Genomic DNA, 22693 nt, shown 5'->3' with positions numbered 1-22693 from the left:
TAAAATGTTATTCAACAACTTTCAAAGGGTAAAAACTATTTTGAATATCTTTTTGAATTATTATTAGAATTTTGTTAAGGAACATTGACAAAAAGGAACAAGTATACACTGAAAACACAATTTACAAAAACATTATTGAATTTATAAAAAAATTAAATAAAAAGGTTATTCAATAAATTAAAAAAAAAAAAAAGTTATTCAACAACCTTCAAAAGGTAAAAGCTACTATAAATATCTTTTTTGCATTATTATTATTGCTAACAAAATCTCAACTCACTTACAAAACTTATTTGATTGGAGCTATGATAAATTCACAATTTTAATATAAATACTAGGTTACAAGTAACTACAAATATCATTACAAAACAGTTGACATCTAAGAGGAAAGAATTCTAAAATTACTTAATAATCATTGACTTAATATTTACCTTTAAAATCAATTATATATTCTCTAACCCTAAAATCAACTTTCCAAAACTCTAAATCGGTTACACTCTTGCACATGATATATTCTGTCATTTTTTTTTTCATATATAAAGATCAGAATATTTGCTGCCACTTGAATTATATGATTACATATTTAGCAAACACTTAAGCGAAAAGAAATAAAAGTAAGAAGATTTGTTTTATAATATTAAAAATTAAAAAAAAAAAAAAAAAAAAAAAAAAAAAAAAAACCACTACAAATTATTCGGGAATAACTAATAACAATGCATATATTATCTAGTAGGAACAAAAAACCCACGGTGGTTGCTGTAAACATTGACGTCCGAAACGGTGTCGTCAAACTCAACAAACCTGCACTTAACACCTCCAACCGGCAACATTAGCTGCCGAGCCGGTTGATCATGAACCGGGTTCGTGGTCCTTTTGTACGGACCGAACCACTTGTTCTGCATATAACGGTTCTTTCTCCACGGAGGTACAGAAAGTTGCCTACTCCTCAACGATCTCTTCGCCACGACACACATGATCGTCACCAACTTCCTCAACTCCTCGCCACACCCGATAAAAACCCTAGGCAAAGAATGTTGTACAAGCTTAGAGTATTCCTCGCTGGGCCTCGCGACCTCGAACTGGGTCGCGAAGTCCAGGTCGATAAAATATCGAGAATGACACATGGTTGACTCTGATTGGACCACGTCAATGAACTCATAGGTCCCGCTTGCGAGCCCCGACGTGGAGTCCCACCTAGTCTTACACACGGCCGCATTGTGCCCCAAACCCCTTAAAAACGCCATCACGTTTCGAAGGAAAACGTTTCGATTCGACCTCAGGCACGAAAACGTTTCTACCGCCTCCGAAACGTGACACGTCAGCAATTTCTTGTAGGCATTGACATTGTTGTTGCACAGGTCGACGATGGTCTCCGCCGCCTCGACCGAGTCGGAGACCGAGTCGACTCGTTCCGAGTCAGAGTTGCAAGCGAGCTGGGACTCGGTTTCGGAATCGTTCTCGAGGAAATCGTGGACGAGTTCGGAGAGGCTAAGGCAAGGCGAGTGCTCGCTTCCGCTGCTGCTGACGTAACTGAGTTGCGACGTGACGAGTCGAGCTCTGACCTTGTCGTCGAGCGGGTCAGTAACTCGCTTTGGCTTAACGAACCCGTTAAACATTTCTGTCCTAAAAAACCAAAACAAAACAAAAGCTGTTTTTGAAAATCATTTTTGTTGTTTTTTTTTTTTGTGTTGGTAAGTACTACGTTTTTGAGAGTACTTATAATGAAATGCGGAGAACTGAGAAGGTTTATAAAGAGAATTTGAAATGGGAATATTCGGAGAGAGCTATGCTTTTAAAAAGACTTTGAGAATTATTAATTCTGACTTCTGAGGATATGCTATGGAGTATCCTTGTAGGACTGTACACATGGCAGCATATCCAAACGCACCTCTTGAGTTTATTCGCAGTTGTGGGGGTGCGCTGACGCGGACGATATTATTTCCTGAGCGATAGTACTAAGTTGGACCGTCACAACTATTTTCACAGCAAATTTCATAATTATTGAACTCGTTAATTACGAGTTATGCACACAATTGAAACTCATAGAATCGTGATTGTTTCTTTACTGTTTACAATCTATAACATTGGTTTAGGATGTATATTTAGAAATTTTTTATAATAAAATAAAAATGTAAATAATTTTTTTAGTAGTTTTTTTATATTTTTCATAAAAGTGATATTAACAAATGTCTTAAAACGCTAAAAGCATTCCTTAATAGGACTCTTATAAAATTATTGACTCTAAGTCATGCACACAATTGATATCAATTATAAAATTTGTTAGGATATTGTTGTGGAACACAACAATTTCAAAACAAAATTAAGGTAGCAAGCTATTATTAATTCTCATCTAACTCTACAACTATCATCAATTTTTTGACCTGCTATTAAGTATTAACAACTTGACACTTGTAGGCTTTTATGGTGGATTTGTTGTGAAAAATGATACGTTGGTAGCATGATTATATTCCAAAGGTTGTGGGATAAGGGTGTGTGTGGTGGTGTGTCACGAGACAGGCACATGGTTGAAGTTGAGTACTTGAGCTTATTTTAGGAGGTGGAATGGCCCGGTTTTGTTTGGTTGGAGCAAAGACTGGTTCTTGTGATTGTGAAGAGTTTAATGGTTGGGGATATTTTTGATGAATATTGTGATATCAGTGGGCTGAAAGTTTCGGTCGTTGTCAATCTTGAGGCTGAGTCCTGAAAAAACAAACGTAAAATCAGAGGAGACCGGTGGAAGATGGCCTAAAATTCTCTGATGCCAAAGTCAATGACTCTTTTCAGGTAAAAGAGAATATTTTCAAAGTTCTTTTTGTGAAGAATGTTTTTCATACCTCTTTTCTTCATTCACGAATGCTTATATAGTGTTCGTGGAATGGTTACCCATTTGACAACCGTTCCTGTTATTGAGGAATTCAGGAAATTATAAGATAACTTCCATAACTGTCATGGAAGTTACTTCATCGAGATTTATGCTCAACGATTAGTGAAGGGATTGGTTCGTAACAATGCAACCCATCCTTGGCCTTTGAAAGAGCTTAAGTCATCAAGAGTCTAAGGTTCAGCAACCTCGTCCGTCCATTACTAAGGACAGACAAGCTTTGCTTCAGGGACCAACAAAAAGGGGGGACGAGTATATGAGGGACGAGCATAAGAGCCCTTCGTCCCCTTCTTTACATTTTTCCATGGACGGCTCATATGGATGAGATTAAACTAGACACATTTTCTTTACACCATCAGTTGCCCCCTTGTCCATGGGTTGTCCAAGAAAATATTGTAACATAATTCTTTGGATGGACGAGCTTCTTTCCATAATTAGATGTGTCATGTGTCATAATTTCAATGGTGGCCAATCTCGTCGATTCATTTTTTCGAGACGAAGACCACGTGTCATCATCTGATTGATTGTGTCGCTTCATATGCCCAGGTCAGCTATCTATAAATAGTGGAATGCCTCCACTACCTTTCACACTTCTGAGATTTTCCTTCTTTGACATTCATCATCTAGAGCCTCGTCTAGGAGTTTCCTTGTGTCCATAGTCTCTATTCGTCCTAGAGCCAGGTATTCCCTCTTTTCTCGTTTTTTAGGTTTCTCCAAAAAAAATTTAAAAACGTCAGAAATAACTATCTCCTCGTCTAGCAATAGTACGAGAAAGCTATAGACGAGTATTATGGCGAAAGTAGTGATAGTTCTAGTGATACCAATAATAGTAGTGGGGGAAACACCACGGACGAGGAATATGTCTCAGGAGTCTCTGGGTTTCCTATAGAAGTAGTGCAAGAACAGCTTAGGAAAGCTTCAGGGTCCCAGGCTAGTACCTCGTCCTTCATGCCTCCGTCCAGTCCCTTGGACGAGATAGAGATAACTGTGTACAGTTGTGCTGTAGAAATCTCTTCCAAGACGGATGAGGAAAGACTAAACAATCTTAGGGAATGGTACCAGATTCCGGACGAGTTTAACCCTAGATTGCTCGTCCATGGAGCGTGGTGTTGTAACCCTCATTTTGGGATAGGTATGTATGAGACTTACCTTTTGGGGGGTCTTAAGTTTCCTTTAAATGCTTTTACTAGAGAGTTATTAGTTAGATTAGGTTTAGGAGTATGCCAATTTAACCCAAATGCATGGAGATTGGTTATCTCTATGAAAAATTTGTGGAGGGAAGTGTTTGGAGGAGACCGTCCTCTTACCGTGGATGAGTTCCTCTATTGTTACAAACCCTCAGAAATTCATCAATCTCCTGACTTTTATCAATTCACAACCAGAGGTAGAGATTGTAGACTGGTGAAATCCTTGGCCTCGTCTGATAGAAAGTGGAAGACGGAGTTTTTCTTCGTCTCCGGCTTCTAGGCTGGAAATCCTGTAGACGTTGCCCGGGATACATTTGATCATTTTACTAGGGACCTAGGGAACCTTCATCCTGAGGGTAAGTCCCTTAGCTTTCCCACTCTCCTTTTTATTTATTTATTTATTATTATTATTATTATTATTATTATTTAACCTCCCCTTATTTCCTTACAGCCATTAAACGACCTTCCTTGAGCAAGTTGCATCGTGACCACGTCCACAGGGCTCGTATACAGACAGATAGGAATTTTCATTCCTTGGTTAATCTTAGACGACTTACCAAGTGGGGATTAGGTCCTAACCTGTCCGAAGTAGCACTTGCACAAGGAATTACTGTGAAAAAAAGTAAGTTTCAAACTCCAAACATTCCTTGCACCTTTTATTTTTATTTTCATTTGTGCTAAAGAAAACTTTCTTCCCTTTTTTTTTTTTTTTTTTGGGAATGGCAACCATGAGAGGAAACAAAGGAAAAGAAGTTACTGGTGAGGGAGCTCGTCTTGAGCCAGGGTTTCAAGCTCGTTTGTCAACTAGAGACAAGAGGAAGACTTTGTCAAAAAACTTAGATTTGGAAAATCTTCCCAGTCGACGTGGCAAGAAAACCAGGCATGGCTCGTCCCAAGTAGTCAAACCTAATCCTCCTTCGTCTCATCAGCCTGCCAAAGTGTTTGATGTTGATTCGTCCACTCCTGTTGAAACCACCTCATCCAAGACTCCTCCATCCAAAATGACTGTGTCAACCTCGTCTCAACCTTCCCAAAAGGTCCCTTCAAATATTATTGAAAATGAAGATCTGGCCTGGGAACGTTTCAAGAACGCTGTTTCTGACGAGGATATAAACATTTGCTATCACATGTCCCTTAAAGATTTTGAACACTCTGGTGTTCATGATCTTTTTAAGGTAAAATATATACCTCGTCTTGACTAAAAGTTTTCGTTCTTCTTCGCTCTCTTTTTTTTTTTAACTTTTATTTATTGTGTGTGTGTGTGTTTTTTTTTTAATAGAGCATGTTAAAGTTTATAGCAACATCTAGGCAGGCCACAGGATTGGACAGACGAGCATCTTGTTAGAGACGAAGATTCAGGAATTGAAGGACGAGGCTAAGCAATGGGTTGAAGTGGCTGCCAAAACCACGGACGAGGTGAAGGAGTTGCAAACTTTGGTTGAGAAGTTGAAGGTCAACGCAGCAGAGAAAGATATTCGTCTCGAGGACCTGCAGAAAAAGAATGACGAACAAAATATTCTTCTCTCCACGGTGAAAGGAGACGCAGTGGCTGAATTCAAAGCGTCCAAACAATATACCGATATTCTGGACGCTAATTATGCAGCTGGATTTGTGGATTTCAGGATGGACGCTATAGAAAAGTTCCCTGGCTTGGACTTTAACTCCATCATACTTAATTTGAACACTACTGCCACTAGTTCTCTCCTTCATGCTGGCTCAGAGAATGCCAACATTGAGGACGATGCTACAACCCTGCCTCCTCAGGACGATTCTAACATTGATGCTCCTCCAGTTTAGAGAATATTTTAATGTTCATGTTCTCTTTCTTTTTCCTTTTTATGCAATTCAAGCACATTAAGCTTGTCCATGGTTTAAAGATGAGTTTTTATAAAAACAAATTTTAATTTTACAAGGGTGTTTGGATGTTGGTTGTCTGCCCTTGAAACAACTAAATGCTATTATTTTTCTTTTATATATGCGTGGACGAGAGTTTTTATTTTCATATACAAGATTTCACGTTTGGCTCGTCTACATTTCATATATATACTTGTACCATTTTTATTGGAATTTCACTAAGTGTAGTTCATCCCTGTGAAATGGTAATTATCAGCGTTGCCCATCCTTAGACTTGGCTGATTATCATGTTCAATGATGATAAGACCCTGCATTTTAATCGTCCATAGACTGGAATGTTTTTGGTGCAAGTTTCAAACACTCGTCTATACATTTCCTCATCCATGTGCGAGATATGCACTGTCTTACCTCGTCCATGATATGGACATGATTTGGGCTTTGAGGTTTGCTCAAGGCATAGGCTTTTACCTCGTCCTTCATTTTGGAAGAGCATGCCTTAATTTTATTTTTCCTTTAGGAAAGTTTGACATTTCATCTCTGCGTCCAAAGAAATTTTTTTTTTTTTTTTTTTTTATTTATTTATTTTTTTTTTTTATTTTTTATTTTTTATTTTTTTTTTTTTAGGGTTGATTTGAACAAAAGTAATATGCCAGTGATTCACGCAACATTATGTACATATAGCATAGATATTGTTCACAGACGAGGCATACACTTAGAAGTTCATGCCTTTTTAGAAAAATAAATACAAACCAAACCATAACTTCGTCCATAACTTTAACATAGTAATAACAAAGCAACACTAAAGACAGGTAAATAAACTTATGTAGATAAGTATATAAATGGTCTTCATACTAGTCCAAGCTGGCAATTTATTGGTAGTACCTCCTTAGGTGTTCAACATTCCAAAGATGCTCTAGTTTCCTCCAGTCTAATGCTTCCAAGTAATAGAATCCTTGTCTTTTATAGTTGACAACCCTGTAGGGTCCTTCCCAGTTAGGTCCCAATTTCCCATGAGTTGGATTCTTGGTTGCTAAAGAAACCCTTTTTAGGACGAGGTCTCCAATATTAAATCGCCTTGGTTTAACCATCGCATCATATCTCCTAACCATGAGGTTCTTGTACCTTGCTGTTCTTTGTTCTGCGTCCGTTCTCACCTCATCTACTAGATCGAGGTTCAAGCGGAGCTGCTCCTCGTTATCCTTGTCTTGATATGACATCACCCTGTGGCTAGCCATGTGCACTTCCGCAGGTATGATTGCTTCGCTTCCATAGGCTAGCTTAAAAGGAGTTTCCCCTATAGGGTTCTTGCTGTCGTCCTGTACGCCCATAGGACTCCAAGTAGCTTATCTAGCCATACTCCTTTTGCCCCCTCAAGCCGAGTCTCGATGATTTTCAATAAGGATCGGTTTGCAACTTCGGCTTAACCGTTTGCTTAAGGGTGGGCGGGGGAGGAATAATGGTTTTGGATTCCGAAGTGTTCACAGAAATCCCTGAAGAGGGCATTGTCGAATTGCCGCCTTTGGGCACCCCAAACCTGCACAGTATGTTCTTCCAAACAAAGTTTTTTACCTTTTCCTGCGTGATGCTTGCCAAGGGTTTTACTTCAACCCACTTGGTAAAATAGTCTATGCCCACCACTAAAAATCTCATCTGCTTGGTTCCAAGTGGAAAAGGACCTAGTATATCTAGGCCCCATTGAGCAAAGGGTCACGGAGCCATCATCGGGGTGAGATACTCTGATGGTTGTCTAGGGACATTATTAAATCGTTGGCATTGGTCACATACTTTGACATAAGCTTTTGCGTCTGCTTGAACAGTTGGCCAATAGTACCCTGCACGGACGACCTTGTGGATGAGTGATCTGGCTCCTGAATGATTTCCACAAGCTTCTTTATGAATTTCCCTCAACACATAGTTCGCCTCGTCTAGAGCCAAACACCTGAGATAGGGTTGAGAAAAGCCTCTTTTATACAGGACTTCGTCCATAAGGACATACCTGGCTGCTCTAACCCTAAGTTTTCTGGCCTTATCCTTTTCTTCCAGAAGCTTCTCGTCCTTCAAGTACGATATTATTGGGGTCATCCAATTTTCTTCATTCCCTATTTGTTGTACTTCCAAGAGGTCTATACTTGGGAGATATTGGACTTCGTCGTACTCGTCCATGACTCCAGTTGCTGAGGCTTCCTTCGCTAATGCATCTGCTTCCAAGTTCTCCTCCCTTGGGATTTGAACGAAGTTAGCTTCCTTGAACTTCTTCACAAACTGTAATACTTTCTTTAAGTATTTTTTAATCCATTCTTCCTTTGTCTCGTACGTCCCATTTATTTGACCCATGACCAACCGAGAATCTCCCAAGACAAGTATTGACTTCACTTTAACAGACTTGGCCAGTTCTAATCCTTTAAGGAGGGCTTCATACTCAACTTCATTATTGGTTGTTTGATACTGTAGATGGATCTTATGCTTCAATTTATCTCCCTCAGGGAATTGCGAAACCACTTTTATTCCTCTTGCGTGTTGTGTCGACAAACCATCCACATGGATGACCCACTTTTTGCTTTCTTCCATACTTTCCTCATCATCGCAACTTGATGTGAACTTCGCAATAAAGTCTGCCAGGGTCTGAGCCTTGATAGCATGCCTTGGTTGGTATCGAAAATCAAACTCACTGAGTTCGATAGCCCACTGGATTAATTGTCCTACGGCTTCCAACTTATTCATGGCTTTCTTAAGTGGGTGGTCTGTCATCACATTGATTATATGGGCTTGGATATAATGCCTTAACTTCCTGGAAGCCGTGATAAGTGCGAGAGCTAACTTTTCTATTAGTGGATACCATCCTTCTGCTCCCCTCAATGCCCTGCTAGTATAGTACACTGGCTTTTGTACTTTTCCTTCCTTTCTTATCAACGCTGAGCTCACAGCATGTGGGGTCACTGCCAGGTACAAAAACAGCTCTTCTCCCGTCATGGAAGGACTCAGCAACGGAGCTGCAACGAGGTACGTCTTCAAGTCTTGAAAGGCTTTTTGGCACTCGTCCGTCCACTCAGATGCTTTCTTTAGAACCTTGAAAAATGGTAAACATTTGTCAATAACTTTAGAAACAAACCTGTTGAGGGCAGCAATTCGCCCAGTAAGAGACTGAACTTCTTTGATACTCCGCGGAGGCTTCATATCCAGAATTTCTTTAATATTTTCTAGATTCGCCTCTATTCCTCTATGTGAAACCATGAATCCAAAGAATTTTCCTGACGCTACTCCGAAAGCGCATTTGCTAGGGTTCAACTTCATGTTGTAACGTCTAAGTGTATCGAAGGTCTCTTGCAAGTCGTCCAGATATTTTCCCTCATCCAGGCTTTTCACTAACATGTCATCCACATAGACTTCTACGTTTCGTCCAATCTGAGGACGAAATATGTGGTTAACCAGTCGATGGTACGTCGCCCCTTCATTTTTCAAGCCAAAGGGCATTACTTCATAACAGAATAAGCCTTGGCTAATATCGAAGGATGTCTTCTCCTGGTCAGCCTCGTCCATCCTTATTTGGTTGTATCCTGAGAAAGCATCCATAAAAATAAGTAATTTGTGGCCTGCGGTAGAATCCACCAGTTGATCAATGCGCGGTAATGGATAGCTATCCTTGGGGCAAGCCTTGTTTAAGTCAGTAAAATCTACACACATCCGCCACTTGCCGTTCGCCTTTTTAACCATTACTACGTTGGCCAACTAATCTGGATAGTACACTTCCCGTATAAACTTCACCGCTATCAGCTTCTGAACTTCGTCTTTGATAGCATTATCTCTTTCAGGGGCAAGACTCTTTTCTTTTGTCGTACTGGCTTGGAGGAAGGACATACATTTAGTCGGTGGGTGATGACACTGGGATCTATATCTGGCATATCCTCATGACTCCAGGCAAATACATCAGTGTTTTTCTTTAAAAACTGGATGAGGTCCTTCTTAATTTCTTCTTCTAGATCTGCTCCAACTCTAGTACACTTCTCAAGGTTATTTTCATCTAAGGAAATATCTTCCAATGCTTTAGTGGGTTCTACCACAATTCTCTTTTCTTCAATATTCATGGCCTGAACTTGCTCATCCATGGCCAACATTGCTAGGTAACATTCCCTTACTACTAGCTGGTCTCCTTGCACTTGCCCTACCCCATGCTTTATTGGAAATTTGACCGATAGGTGATAAGTGGATGTGACAGCCTTCCAACTATTTAAAGTTGGTCTTCCAATTATGGCGTTGTAGGAGAATGAACAATCTACCACCAAGAAGTTCACATCCTTGGTCATTTGTTGCGGGTATGCCCTCACTACTACTGGTAAAGAAATAGTACCAATAGGTTGCACCTTCATTCCACTGAAACCTACCAGAGGGGAACTCACCGGGCGAAGCCTATCTCATCCTAGTCTCATTTGCTAAAAAACTGGAAAATACAATATATTCGCTGAGCTTCCATTGTCCACCAACACCTTTCTAATTGTGTAATTAGCAATAAGCAAGGTAATGACGATTGCATCGTCATGAGGATGGTGAATTCTTTCCGCGTCCTCCTCCGTGAACGTGATTGCTTGCTTGTTCGTAGCCTTTGCTGTGGGTGACCGTCCAGAGAGATGAACGCTCTGCATTACCTTCAGGTATGCCTTCTTGGACTTGGATGACTGGCCTGCCGCATTTCCCCTTATGATAACTTTGATTTCTCCGAGCAGTGGTCGTGATGACTCTTCTACTTTACCCTTCAGTTTCTCATCCTTGTGGTCTCGTCCAAGGAAACTCTTTAACTTTCCCTACCTTATGATATTCTCAATTTGCTGCTTTAGATCAAAACATTCGTCTGTATCATACCCATGGTCTCTATGGAAGCGACAATACTTGTTTCTATTGCGCTTATTAGGATCTCCCTTCATCTTCTCCGGCCATTTCAAGGAAGGATCATCCTTGATTTGCATAAAGACTTGCTCGAGCGGTGTGTTCAGTGGTGTATACGGTTGACTTCATGTTGAAGGGCCAACCTTTTTGTCTCAATCCTTCTTGTCTTCCATTCGTCCCTTTTTAGGAAGAGGACCTTGTTCCGAATGGCGTGTTGGATTGGCCTCCATTTTCTCAACTCTTTTCCTCTTCTTTGCTATGATAGCATCCTCTGCATTCATAAAATTCTAGGCTGAATGGACGAGTTCAGCCATGGTTTGGGGCTCCTGCTCATATAACTTGTGGATAAACAAGTCAGAATGAACCCCATTATGGAAAGCAACCAAAAGGAGCTTATCATCCATCTCGTCCACAGCCAAGGCTTCCCTATTGAATCGTATGATAAAGGACCGCAAACTTTCATTCTCTCCTTGCTCTATGGTTAGCAAGCTAGACGAGGAACACTTGTGCCTCTGGCCTCCGATAAAATTGTTGACAAATAATTTGCTTAACTCTTCGAAGGACGTTATTGTGTTCAGAGGTATTTTGCTAAACCATACCGGTACGGGTCCTTTGAGAGTAGTAGGGAAAGCTCTGCACATTATTTCATCCGGAACTCCTTGAAGGTGCACGGTAGTTTTGAAAGTAGCAATATAATCAAAAGGATCCCGTGTTCCATCATACGAATCTAAAGAAGGCATCTTGTACTTAGGCGGCAAAGGGTGAGCATTGATGGAAGCCACAAAGGGGGAATCAGTTCTGTGGACCAAATCTTCTACAGGGTTCATCTTCCTCATATTCTCCCTCATCTCATCCATAACTCTTCTCATTTGGTCTATTTCTTTTTCCAAATGAGGCTCCCTCCGAGAAGCAGTACCCCTTGACTGGCTTTCAAGCTCAACATTCCTTCCATCTTCTTGACTTTCGGCCTGTCCTTCATTGTTCCATTCGTGATGCTGCCTCCTTAAATTAAGTTCTCTGACCAACTCCTGGTTCTGACGGGTTAACTCTGCCATAGCAGCGGCCATGGATTGCGCGTGTTGGACAGAAGATGGTTGCATGGTAGGCACCGATTGACGATCGCGATGAGGGTTACTGGAAGCATCCCGACTCTGTTGAGGGCCAGGACTAGTAGCCCTTGATCTTGTCCGGACCATTTTAGCCATTTGTCGGAGAAAGAAATCGCAAAAATTCATGCAAAATTCTTTCCCACAGACGACGCCAACTGATGAATCTTGTGATATCAGTGAGCTGAAAGTTTCAGGCGTTGTCGATCTTGAGGCTGAGTCCTGAAAAAACAAACGTAAAATCAGAGGAGACCGGTGGAAGACGGCCTAAAATCCTCAAATGCCAAAGTCAATGACTCTTTTCAGGTAAAAGAGAATATTTTCAGAGTTCTTTTTGTGAAGAATGTTTTTCATACCTCTTTTCTTCATTCACGGATGCTTATATAGTGTTCGTGGAACGGTTACCCATTTGACAATCGTTCTTGTTATTGAGGAATTCAGGAAATTATAAGATAACTTCCATAACTGCCATGGAAGTTACCTCATCGAGATTTGTGCTCAACGGTTAGTGAAAGGATTGGTTCGTAGCGACGCAACCCATCCTTGGCCTTTGAAAGAGCTTAAGTCATCAAGAGCCTAAGGTTCAGCAACCTCATCCGTCCTTTGCTTCAAGGACCAGCAGAAAGGGGGGATGAGTATGTGAGGGACGAGCGTAAGAGCCCTTCGTCCCCTTCTTTACATTTTTCCATGGACGGCCCATATGGACGAGATTAAACTAGACACATTTTCTTTACACCATCAATTTTCATTCATGAACCCAATTGGACAAGTATGAATTTTATAATCATCCAAGAAATTGGAATAGGGGTTATTTTGTTTTGCTTTTGCCCTCAAGGGAACTTCAACAACTCTCTCTCTCTATCTGATCAAACTATTCCTGTAAGGCTTACTATATGTGTCAATAAGTTAAACTGTGGTCCCTTATTATTTCTCTTTTATTTGGTCACACATCCACTATTGGTTCTAAGTTTTATCCTAGCAAGGGTTCGATATTGATTCAACTTAATCGGTGGATCAACTCGTTAAAAGGTCATGAGGCCATAATAGACAAATGCACCAAGAGCCCATTATAGGCAATTGGTCAGTTCATGGGTTGATGATAGATAGTGATACCAATTGTTGATTCTGAATTTTGTTTTCTGCCCTCAATTTTTATTCCTTTGCGTAATAATTATAATTAATTAATTAATATGATTACATTTATAAATAATATCAATTATCAAACAGCTTTTCTTATTAGACCAAGAATTATATTGAAATTATTTTATTAATTAGGCAAATATGGTCAGTGATAGAGCCATATATTTTTCCAAGGGATGCCAAGTTAAAAGAGAGTAAAAAATTAATCCAAAAAAAACTTATTGATTACAAATTATTTTTTCATCAAGTCAGTTTGTGAATTGTAAACTATCTTAAATCATATTAATCACAATTAAAATTATTTAAACTAATTTTGTTTTTCATATGTGCCACAAATCAGCATAGAATATGAGAAATATCAATTTTTTTTATTGATGAAATTTATGGGATTTGAGCTGTGGAATTAACAACTAGATGTAAAATGTGATTTCAGATTATCACAAGCGCTTTTATTTGGAGAAAAAAAAAATCTTTATCATTTTTACTTCATCATTAATAGTTCAATTTATTTATATATTAATATATAATAATAACTTGTATTTAAAAGCCCCTTGTTTTAAATCCTTAAATCCAAACAAATCCTTTCAAACCCATGAACCCGCTGAGCTGGGAAGCTAAGACCATGAACTAAGCGAGCCTGTCCAGTTGGAAGCAAACCTATCCAGTTACACATCCACCTTGGACCTGGCTGCCTGGCGTACAACTTTTGCAGCATCCACTTTGAGAATTGAGATTGTTGACAAATATGGCCATGTTAGATTTTCAACTGGATGATATAGATCACTCTATGTGGTGCCCATTCGTCCAAGCCATCCTTATTAGTGATTGGGTCTGATTCTAGTAATGCTACTCCAAGTGAACAATAGTTAATTAAATAGCAGAAAATTTGGTGATCAAGGCAAAAACTGATACCCTTCTCTAATTCTGAAATATGCTGATTGCTAGTGGTGTCTTAAATCTAAAGGCTCAGATGTTCAAACTCTACGGAACTATCAAGAGGAAATGACTCTCCTTAAGAAGTCATATCAGTGCTCACTTACAGACAATTATAAGCACAAAAGAAAATTTACAATTATGGTTTCAGACACCCTCACATAACTTTTTTAACTAAAAAGAGGAAATCACTCGTTAAGAAGGCACAACGATGCTCACTTGCAGACAATTATAAGCATAAGACCCAAAATTACATCTCACATAAGACCAAAATTTCATTTATGGCTTCTGTTGATCAGTCAAGCAACCAAAACTAGCATGGAAACTCTTGATAGAAAAACTAATGATATAACTATCATAAGAAATGAAACACAGAAACAGAATTGCATAATACACATCGAAAATTTTTGCCAAATCCTGTTAAGCATAGATGTGACAACAAGATTCTAAGTAGAAACTAGAAGCTGTTCCAAAAGAAGAGAGATGCCTAAGTAGAAACCCTCCAAAGACTTTTCAAAATTATGGCCCCAGTAGAAGCTAGAAATTCCCCCAATATAAAATGAAAAATTAAAATGAAACCAAAAAAAAAAAAAAAAAATCAATCCAACGACCAACAAAATTCAGGCTTTGATAGCTCCTCCCAGAACAGGAAATTGTTGAGGGTCTTCAATGCTAGGTGCAGAAACATCCCCCACCTGAGGTTGCCGTCCCAAAAATTCACCTCGGCCGCCATGCTCACCCCTATACTCACCTCGGCCACCACGCTCACCCCTAAACTCACCTTGGCCCCCACGCTCCCGACCACGACCACGGCCACGGCCACCACGAGCAGGAACAGTTGGTTTCAGGAATTCATTAATGTTCATTGACTGCAAGAAAAACATATGTATTATATGAGAACACCATACAGAGATAAACCCTGGATCCACCCACTGCCTCCACCTCTGCACTAAATGGATATAATGGCTGAAAGAAAAGAACTGAAATATAAATAGAACAGAAAGACTGCATAACTATGGTGCAGAGAAGAAAACGTGTAGATACTATTCACCAACCAAATGAATCAAGCTTCAAAGTGGGAACATAAATTTTGACCATGAAAGAGTACACTAGCTGCCATGCATAAAATATCAGGAGTGATATAAAGATGATTCAGGTATAGTTGAATCAGGGACAGATTTACTAACCAAAGTAAAGAACTGATTTAATATTGTTAACATAGAATATTAGACAGAAAATATCAAATCGGCAATGCAAATACATATTTAATATGTTGTTTCTTGGTATGTAAACACATATATATCAGCCAAGAATAATTATCACAGAAATGAAGAGATATAGGAAAAAGTATATGAACTGAACACAATGCATGCAAGGGAATGTCATAAGTTACCTTCCGAGCTTTATCGTCTTTTTCAAGGCTATTTTTCTTCTTAAGCTTCTCCTCAGGCTTCTGGATTAACATTAGAAAAGCAACATGAAACCATTCAAATATAACATACAACCAATGAAAAATAAAAAAATAAGACTACAAACTAGTTTACCCACCGGTTTGATGACAAGGCTGTCATCTTTCTTTTTCTCGACAAGTTGCATTGACTCAAAATCCTTATCAAGAGTGACCGTTCTCTGCTCAGTCTTTCTCAAAGATTCCAATGCTTTCCTCTTCTCAAAACACACCTTCTCATATTCTTCAAGTGTCATATTCTGTAAGAAAACCAAATGATCCATTTAACTTTCAATTGACAAGATGATCTTGACAATTTGAAATGAATAATATCCTTACCTTCTCTTCTTCATCATCATCAGCAGCATGTTTGGCCTTCTTTTCAGAATTATCTTGAGCTTTAAGCTTCCCTTGTTCATGCTCTGCATCTTTAGGTTCTTCGGTAGTCACAGGAATATCCCTATGATATACAAGAATAAAAGAAACAAATAAAAATCAGAATAAAGTCTACATATCAGAATAAAAATCAGAATAAAGTCACAGGAATATCCCTATGATATACAAGAATAAAAGAAACAAATAAAAATCAGAATAAAGTCTACATATCAATAGAGCAATTTAGCTGGACCTGGCAATGGCTTCCAGATTCAGAAAACTTCAACCACTCACAATCCTAAAGCATATCAGCCAATACTTTGATTTAAGTTATGATTTTTATCTTTCCACCATATAAATCTTATATCTGAATTTATAACCATCCCTGTGAATTGTTAAGCATTTTTAACATGACATATAGCTCACTGTCACTTTTTTTTTCCCAGTTATGAAAATAGATATCGTAGTTTACAAAAGTAAAATATCACATACAAAAGGAAAGGTCAAATAGAGAACCTCCTTAACATATGGTACAAACAGCAAATTTAAACTGGCCAAGCAGCAAGATTAAAAATAAGAATGATGAAAGAACACAAAAAAGAATTACATGTATACTAAAAGTCATTTGTAGAAAGAGCATACCATTCAGCTCCAGCACTGTTATCAACTTGCACTGCAGTCCCAATATCACCGCCACGGTTTTCCTTTGCTTCAGTATCATTAGACACTTCACCTCTTCTATTATTAGGTCCAGATTGTCTATCATAAGGACGGCTATCTTGTCCCCTGAAACCATGATTTCCCCTACCATTACCCCTTCTACCACCACCAGTACCCCGATTCACATTTCTAGGTCTCTCATCAGATTGTGCCTCACTTTCACGAACTTTACCCTGAAACTCATTCTGTTCCGCACTGCCACCATCATTTGTATCCTGGCCTGGCTTATCAGATGGATAACTGCTCACAACATCTTGGTTCTCACTTCCTCTACCACGGCCTCTTCCCCTACCTCCCCCTCTCCCTCTGCCTCCACTGACACGAACACGCCCCTGCACCTGCCAACCATCCCCTACTGCATTTACAGCATCAGCTCCCTCAGTCCTCTGGAAACTATTTTCCCCTCCATTGTTCCCATTATAACCACTACCCCCTTCATTATTGGGCTGATAGCCATCTGATCCCCTGTTACTCCGTTGATAACCATTCCGCCCTCCATTGTTTCTCTGATATCCATCAGCCCCTCCATTATTTGGTTGATAGCCATCAGATCCCCTGTTACTCCGTTGATAACCATTCCGCCCTCCATTGTTACGCTGATATCCATCAGCCCCTCCATAATTACGTTGAGAACCATTCCCACCTGGCCCAAACCTTTCAGAACCGCGACTCTGACCCTGCTCGTCTGACTGCTTTTTATTTACTACAATATCTCTTCTTGTAACTGCAAGTTGGAAATTAAAAAATAAATAATAATAATAATAATAGGTACAGAATATGAGTAAAACACTCTTAAACATAAAACACGATGCAACAAACTATTATAAAACTAAATAAACAGAAGGGAGTCAAACATGTTAAATCCTGCAATTCCCAATCACAATATAATGTTTCAAGAATAACACAATATAAGAATGTTGTGATTCCCTTACACATCATTGAGTCATCGACTCAGAATAACAAATCCCAAAACATAATGCAACTTCAATTTCACAAATCAATATACAATTCCGGCACACAATACTCTTTCACAAATCATTTCAATAGAAAACAAATGAAAGGAATTTAGTGGTTCTTGGCCAGGAAAAAATCCACCTTAACATTATTTAGTCACTCTACTAGGAATAGATCCACTACAGAGTGGCGAAATGAGATGAACAATAACAAAGTACAAACTTACAAACCCAAAGACAATATTCAACATATTCATATTCAGCACAAATATCACCCCAGTTTTTCTTTCTTTCCATTGCCGATTACTTCCTTTCGATTTCTCAGTAACGAAACACACAAAAAACCAAAAACAAAAAAACAAAAAACAAAAGAAAAAACCCAGAGACAAAAAGAAAGAATAGGATCAGAAAAAAACAATCACCATGTTCAGGGAGCACAATACGCTTCGCTCTCATATCGACGACGATTTTGTTGTTGTTGTTGTTGTTGTTGTTATTGGAATCCACATCCAAATTGATACCTATAGGTTTCTCCGCCTCCAGATTCTTCTTCTTCTTCCTCCTCTTCTCCTCCGCCGCCACTCTAGGGTCGACCTTCACGACGCTTTCGATGAGCGTCGAAACGTCGTCGCTGTCTTCTGCTTCATCACCCAAAAGGGCGAACAAGTTTAAGTTTTCTTGCCTAGCCATTAGAGAGAGAGAGAGAGAGAAAGACACAGAGACTGACAGAGAGAGAGAACAGGGGTTTTTCAGACACGAAAAAGAGAGATCATTGAGAATCAAAAACCCTAACCCTAACGGAGGCTGTTCATGGTTTTCAAAGAAGAGAGAGAGAGAGAGAGTGAGAGTGAGAGGCTCTGTACGGTATTTATAGCAAAGTGTGATATCTTGAAGAGGAATATTGTGTTTGCTTGGTGAGCAAGGCAATGTGGGGAATTTTTGTTTGGCTACAACGTAATTGACATGTAGAGCGACTTCCTTAAATTTATACACCTATTTATGTTTTTTTTAGTTCTTTTTATAAGAAATGAAAATATGAAAATTTGTTTTGGAATTTTCTTTCTTCTCTGTTTATGTTTTAAGAAGTTATATGAATTAGAGCTTGTGCCTATTTAATTCGTTTTTTTTTTTTTTTTTTTTTTTTTTTTACTTTTTGAAAAAGAGATTGTTTGAGAACTTAGTAATTTTTTTAAAAAAAAGTGAATTTTAAAAAAAAATTATATTTTGAAAAGATGCAATTTAGGAAAACATTACTAAATGGGCATTTTGTTATTGTCTATACAATCTAATTAGGAAAAAATATAAATGAAATCTTAAATTTGGTCAATTGTCATTTTCAAAGTTTAACTTTCAATTTTGTTATTTCAATTCTCTGAAAAAAACAAAACTGTTTTAATTTCTTATAAAACTATTTATAGTTTTAACTTTTCTTTCCAATTTTTATCCTAAAACAATTTACTTATTGTTTAATATATAAACAATCTTCCCATAAAAAAAAAAAATATATATATATATATATAAACAATCTAACTCTCTCTCTCTCTCTCTCTCTCTCTCTCTCTCTCTAAGTTGCACCAAGTATCTTGAATGGTCTCACAACATATTAGATGGGCTTCGAGGTGTTTAGGCTTCAACATGACTTGATTGAAATGGGTGGTGACTTATGTAAGGGTGGATCAACTTAGGGTGATTGGTTTTGATTGATGATGGTGGTTTTGTTGCAACTTGGGGTTCTATAGAGTGATGTTTTGGTGATTGATAGTTCAAGGAAGGTTTGATGTTTCAGGTCTTCTAGTTGTAGTTTAGGATTGATAAAAATGTATAGTCAATGGTCATTATTGGGGACTTGGGCGTGAGGGGTAGTTGCCATTGGTTTATGGGATATGGTCTAGTGGTCAATTGTGTAACAAACTAATTTTGGTAGATTCGGGTAATATTTGTGGTAGGTGTGTTTGGTGTGGTGGAGAGATGAGTTGAATAAGTGTTTTCTCAACCCGGGGGGGGGGGGGGTTGTTACATTTGTCTCATGGGTCTTTAACCGTAGATTTCTCAACAATGATGGAATTTAAGGCATGATTGGCTATTGGTTTCTAAGGTTTGGTTTTAGCTATGGTAGTCAGCTTTCTTTGTATATAAATTGTAGTAAGGTTTGCAAAATTACTAATTAGGTTTTTGTTTTTAAGTTCCTCAAATATTTTTTTTCAATTAATAATATGACTAATACACTTAATTTTAATAGACCTTAAATAAGATTTTATTAATTAGTATGATAACTTATAATAAAGTAAAAGAGACTATTCATGCTACAATGGGTGGGTTAGCTTTTTAGGGAAGTTAGTTTTAGCGTGTGGGGCCATGGGTCATGTGGTTGTGTGTGCTAGTATGCTATGGGCAATGTGCTACTATTATCAGCTACACGTGTAGCGTTGTACAGTGTACTGCAGGGCCTTTTGTATTTTTTTAACATCTTTTGTATTTTAGGATACAATGGGGCATTTTTAACGCCTTCTATTGACCAATAAAAAGACTTAAAATTTTTTAATTAAAATATAGAGATAAATATTATATATATATATATACACACACAAGTGGATCCTTCTTTTATTTGAGAGCCTTAGGCCTCGCTTGGGAGGAGGGAATGGAATGGAATGAAAAGGAATGAAAAGAATCATATTAAAATATTTTTTCATTCCCTTGTTTGGGAGTTTTAATGGAGAAAATGGAAAGTCCATTCCCTTATTTGGGAGTTTAAGTGGGAGGGAATAGAATGGGTAAAAGGGAACACTTATTCCTCTTTATTCCCTTAGGCTCCGCTTGAAAGTTCATAAGGGAAGAGAATGGAATGATCATAAGGGAATAGAAAAGAATGGAATGGAATAGAATGTATCTAAGTAAGAGAAAAGAATGGAGAAGAATGAAATGGAATGAAATTAAGTAACCTTGATTGGATGTTTTAAAATAAAGGAATGAAAATGAATGGAATATAAGTAATCTTGTTTAGGAGCAGCATGAAGGGAATGAAATAGAATCATTTTATGACAATATTACTATTAGACCCCTATTTTAAAATAAAGAATTGAATATATAGGGGTATTTTGAGAGTTTTAGTAAAAAAATCGTTAAATCTAATTTCATTTCCTCCCATTCCTCCCAATTTTAGGGGGAATGAAAATTTGAGGTTTTAAGGGAATAGAGAGGAATGAGTGTTCCCTCCTACCCATTCCATTCCCTCCCACTTAAACTCCCAAACAAGGGAATAGACTTTCCATTCACTCCATTAAAACTCTCAAACAAGGGAATGGAAAAATATTCTAAAATGATTCTTTTCATTCCTTTCCATTCCATTCTATTCTCTCCTCCCAAACGAAGCCTAAAACTCCCAAAATACCCTTGTATATTTAACTCTTTATTTTAAAATAGGGGTCTAATAGTAATATTGTCATAAAATGATTCTATTTCATTCCCTCCATGTTGCTCTTAAACAAGATTACTTACATTCTATTCATTTTCATTCATTTCCATTCCTTTATTTTAAAACATTCAATCAAGGTCACTTAATTCCATTTCATTTCATTCTGTGGGGACAATTTTTGCTTCAAAGGCCAAGGGTTAGACCATGGTTGGAACCTTAGGCAAATTTTGTTGTCCCACATAGGAAAGAAAGCCTCCCTCTTTGCACCTTATAAGGGATGAGCTAATGGTTGAAGAGTACCACTAGTGGCTCATCCCTTATAAGGTGCAAAGAGGGAGGCTTTCTTTCCTATGTGGGACAACAAAATTTGCCTAAGGTTCCAACCATGGTCTAACCCATGGCCTTTGAAGCAAAAATTGTCCCCACACATTCTTTTCCCTTACTTAAATACATTCCATTCCATTCTATTTTTTTCCATTCCCTTATGATAATTTCATTCCCTTCCCTTATGAACTTCCAAGTGGAGCCTTAGGTGATTGCATCACTTGCTTCTATGCTTCCGCCGGCTCTTAATGCTTATGTGTGTTAACTGGTGACTAAGGCTGTGTTGATGTACTATAGGGTTTGATTTACATTTGCAAGCTATGCAGGTTTAATCCTATCATCAGGGTGATTTTTTTTTTTTCGTCTTTTTTAGTTGAAGCTTCACTGAGTTTATGTATAATTTTACATTTTATTTTTATTTAAAATAAATTATAATAATATTTTAATAGTTATCAACAATATGGATGAAGGATTATAAGTGATAACAAATGTGAATTTAAGGACTCAAATGACAAAGATAAGGCTTAAGTAAAAAAAAAAAAATGTCAATTCATTCATTTATTGACCAAACTTTTTTATTTATTGATACAAGGTAGAATTTCTACTCTAGTTTAATCTAAGTGTATGTGTGTATGAAACTCTCTCCTGAAGCCTTGAACCCCAACAATTTCCCCTCACACCTCGTAAGCACTTATACTTGTGAAGTTTGATGCGGTGGTCCACCTTATTATAACTTAGTGCTACATAACTATGTTAAATTTTACTCCATCTTAAGTAAGAATTATAATCTCAAAAAAAAAAAAAAAATCTATGGGCAATGTGCTACTATTATCAGCTACACGTGTAGCGTTGTACAGTGTACTGCAGGGCCTTTTGTATTTTTTTAACATCTTTTGTATTTTAGGATACAATGGGGCATTTTTAACGCCTTCTATTGACCAATAAAAAGACTTAAAAATTTTTAATTAAAATATAGAGATAAATATTATATATATATATATATATACACAAGTGGATCCTTCTTTTATTTGAGAGCCTTAGGTTTCGCTTGGGAGGAGGGAATGGAATGGAATGGAAAGGAATGAAAAGAATCATATCAAAATATTTTTCTATTCCCTTGTTTGGGAGTTTTAATGGAGGAAATTGAAAGTCCATTCCCTTGTTTGGGAGTTTAAGTGGGAGGAAATGGAATGGGTAAAAGGAAACACTCATTCCTATCTATTCCCTTAGGCTCCGCTTGAAAGTTCATAAGGGAAGAAAATGGAATGATCATAAGGGAATAGAAAAGAATGGAAAAGAATGAAATGGAATGAAATTAAGTAACCTTGATTGGATGTTTTAAAATAAAGGAATGAAAATGAATGGAATATAAGTAATCTTGTTTAGGAGCAGCATGAAGGGAATGGAATAGAATCATTTTATGACAATATTACTATTAGACCCCTATTTTAAAATAAAGAGTTGAATATATAGGAGTATTTTGAGA

General features: G+C 37.9%; 2 protein-coding genes across 2 annotated transcripts; both read right to left on the bottom strand.

Moving 5' to 3' along the window:
- Nucleotides 1-647: 647 nt before the first annotated feature.
- Nucleotides 648-1712, bottom strand: LOC112028974 (uncharacterized). The gene has a single exon (XM_024061663.2). It carries the CDS (start codon nucleotides 1611-1613, stop codon nucleotides 720-722), a length of 894 nt encoding a protein of 297 aa, XP_023917431.1. The 5' UTR covers nucleotides 1614-1712; the 3' UTR covers nucleotides 648-719.
- Nucleotides 1713-14304: 12592 nt separating this feature from the next.
- On the bottom strand, nucleotides 14305-18398 carry LOC112034091 (uncharacterized). The gene is made up of 6 exons (XM_065778180.1): nucleotides 17894-18398; nucleotides 16441-17242; nucleotides 15763-15883; nucleotides 15525-15683; nucleotides 15370-15429; nucleotides 14305-14845 (listed from the first exon to the last, which is right to left on the bottom strand). The coding sequence occupies exons 1-6, from the start codon at nucleotides 18159-18161 to the stop codon at nucleotides 14597-14599; spliced, it is 1659 nt and encodes a 552-aa protein (XP_065634252.1). The 5' UTR covers nucleotides 18162-18398; the 3' UTR covers nucleotides 14305-14596.
- Nucleotides 18399-22693: the final 4295 nt, after the last annotated feature.

This window comes from Quercus suber, unplaced genomic scaffold (assembly GCF_002906115.3).
Source record: "Quercus suber isolate HL8 unplaced genomic scaffold, Cork oak 2.0 scaffold_175, whole genome shotgun sequence".
NCBI lineage: Eukaryota > Viridiplantae > Streptophyta > Magnoliopsida > Fagales > Fagaceae > Quercus > Quercus suber.
The sequence above is the reverse complement of the archived record's forward strand: the minus strand, read 5'-3'. Positions and strand labels throughout refer to the sequence as shown.

Bases quoted from the DNA above. Each gene is read 5' to 3' on its own strand.
- LOC112028974 (XM_024061663.2), bottom strand. From the start codon at position 1,613: ATGTTTAACGGGTTCGTTAAGCCAAAGCGAGTTACTGACCCGCTCGAC.
- LOC112034091 (XM_065778180.1), bottom strand. From the start codon at position 18,161: ATGGCTAGGCAAGAAAACTTAAACTTGTTCGCCCTTTTGGGTGATGAA. The intron at 15,684-15,762 runs GTAAGGATATTA...GTTTTCTTACAG, and splicing joins ATGATGATGAAGAAGAGAAG to AATATGACACTTGAAGAATA. The intron at 15,430-15,524 runs GTGGGTAAACTA...ATGTTAATCCAG, and splicing joins ACAGCCTTGTCATCAAACCG to AAGCCTGAGGAGAAGCTTAA.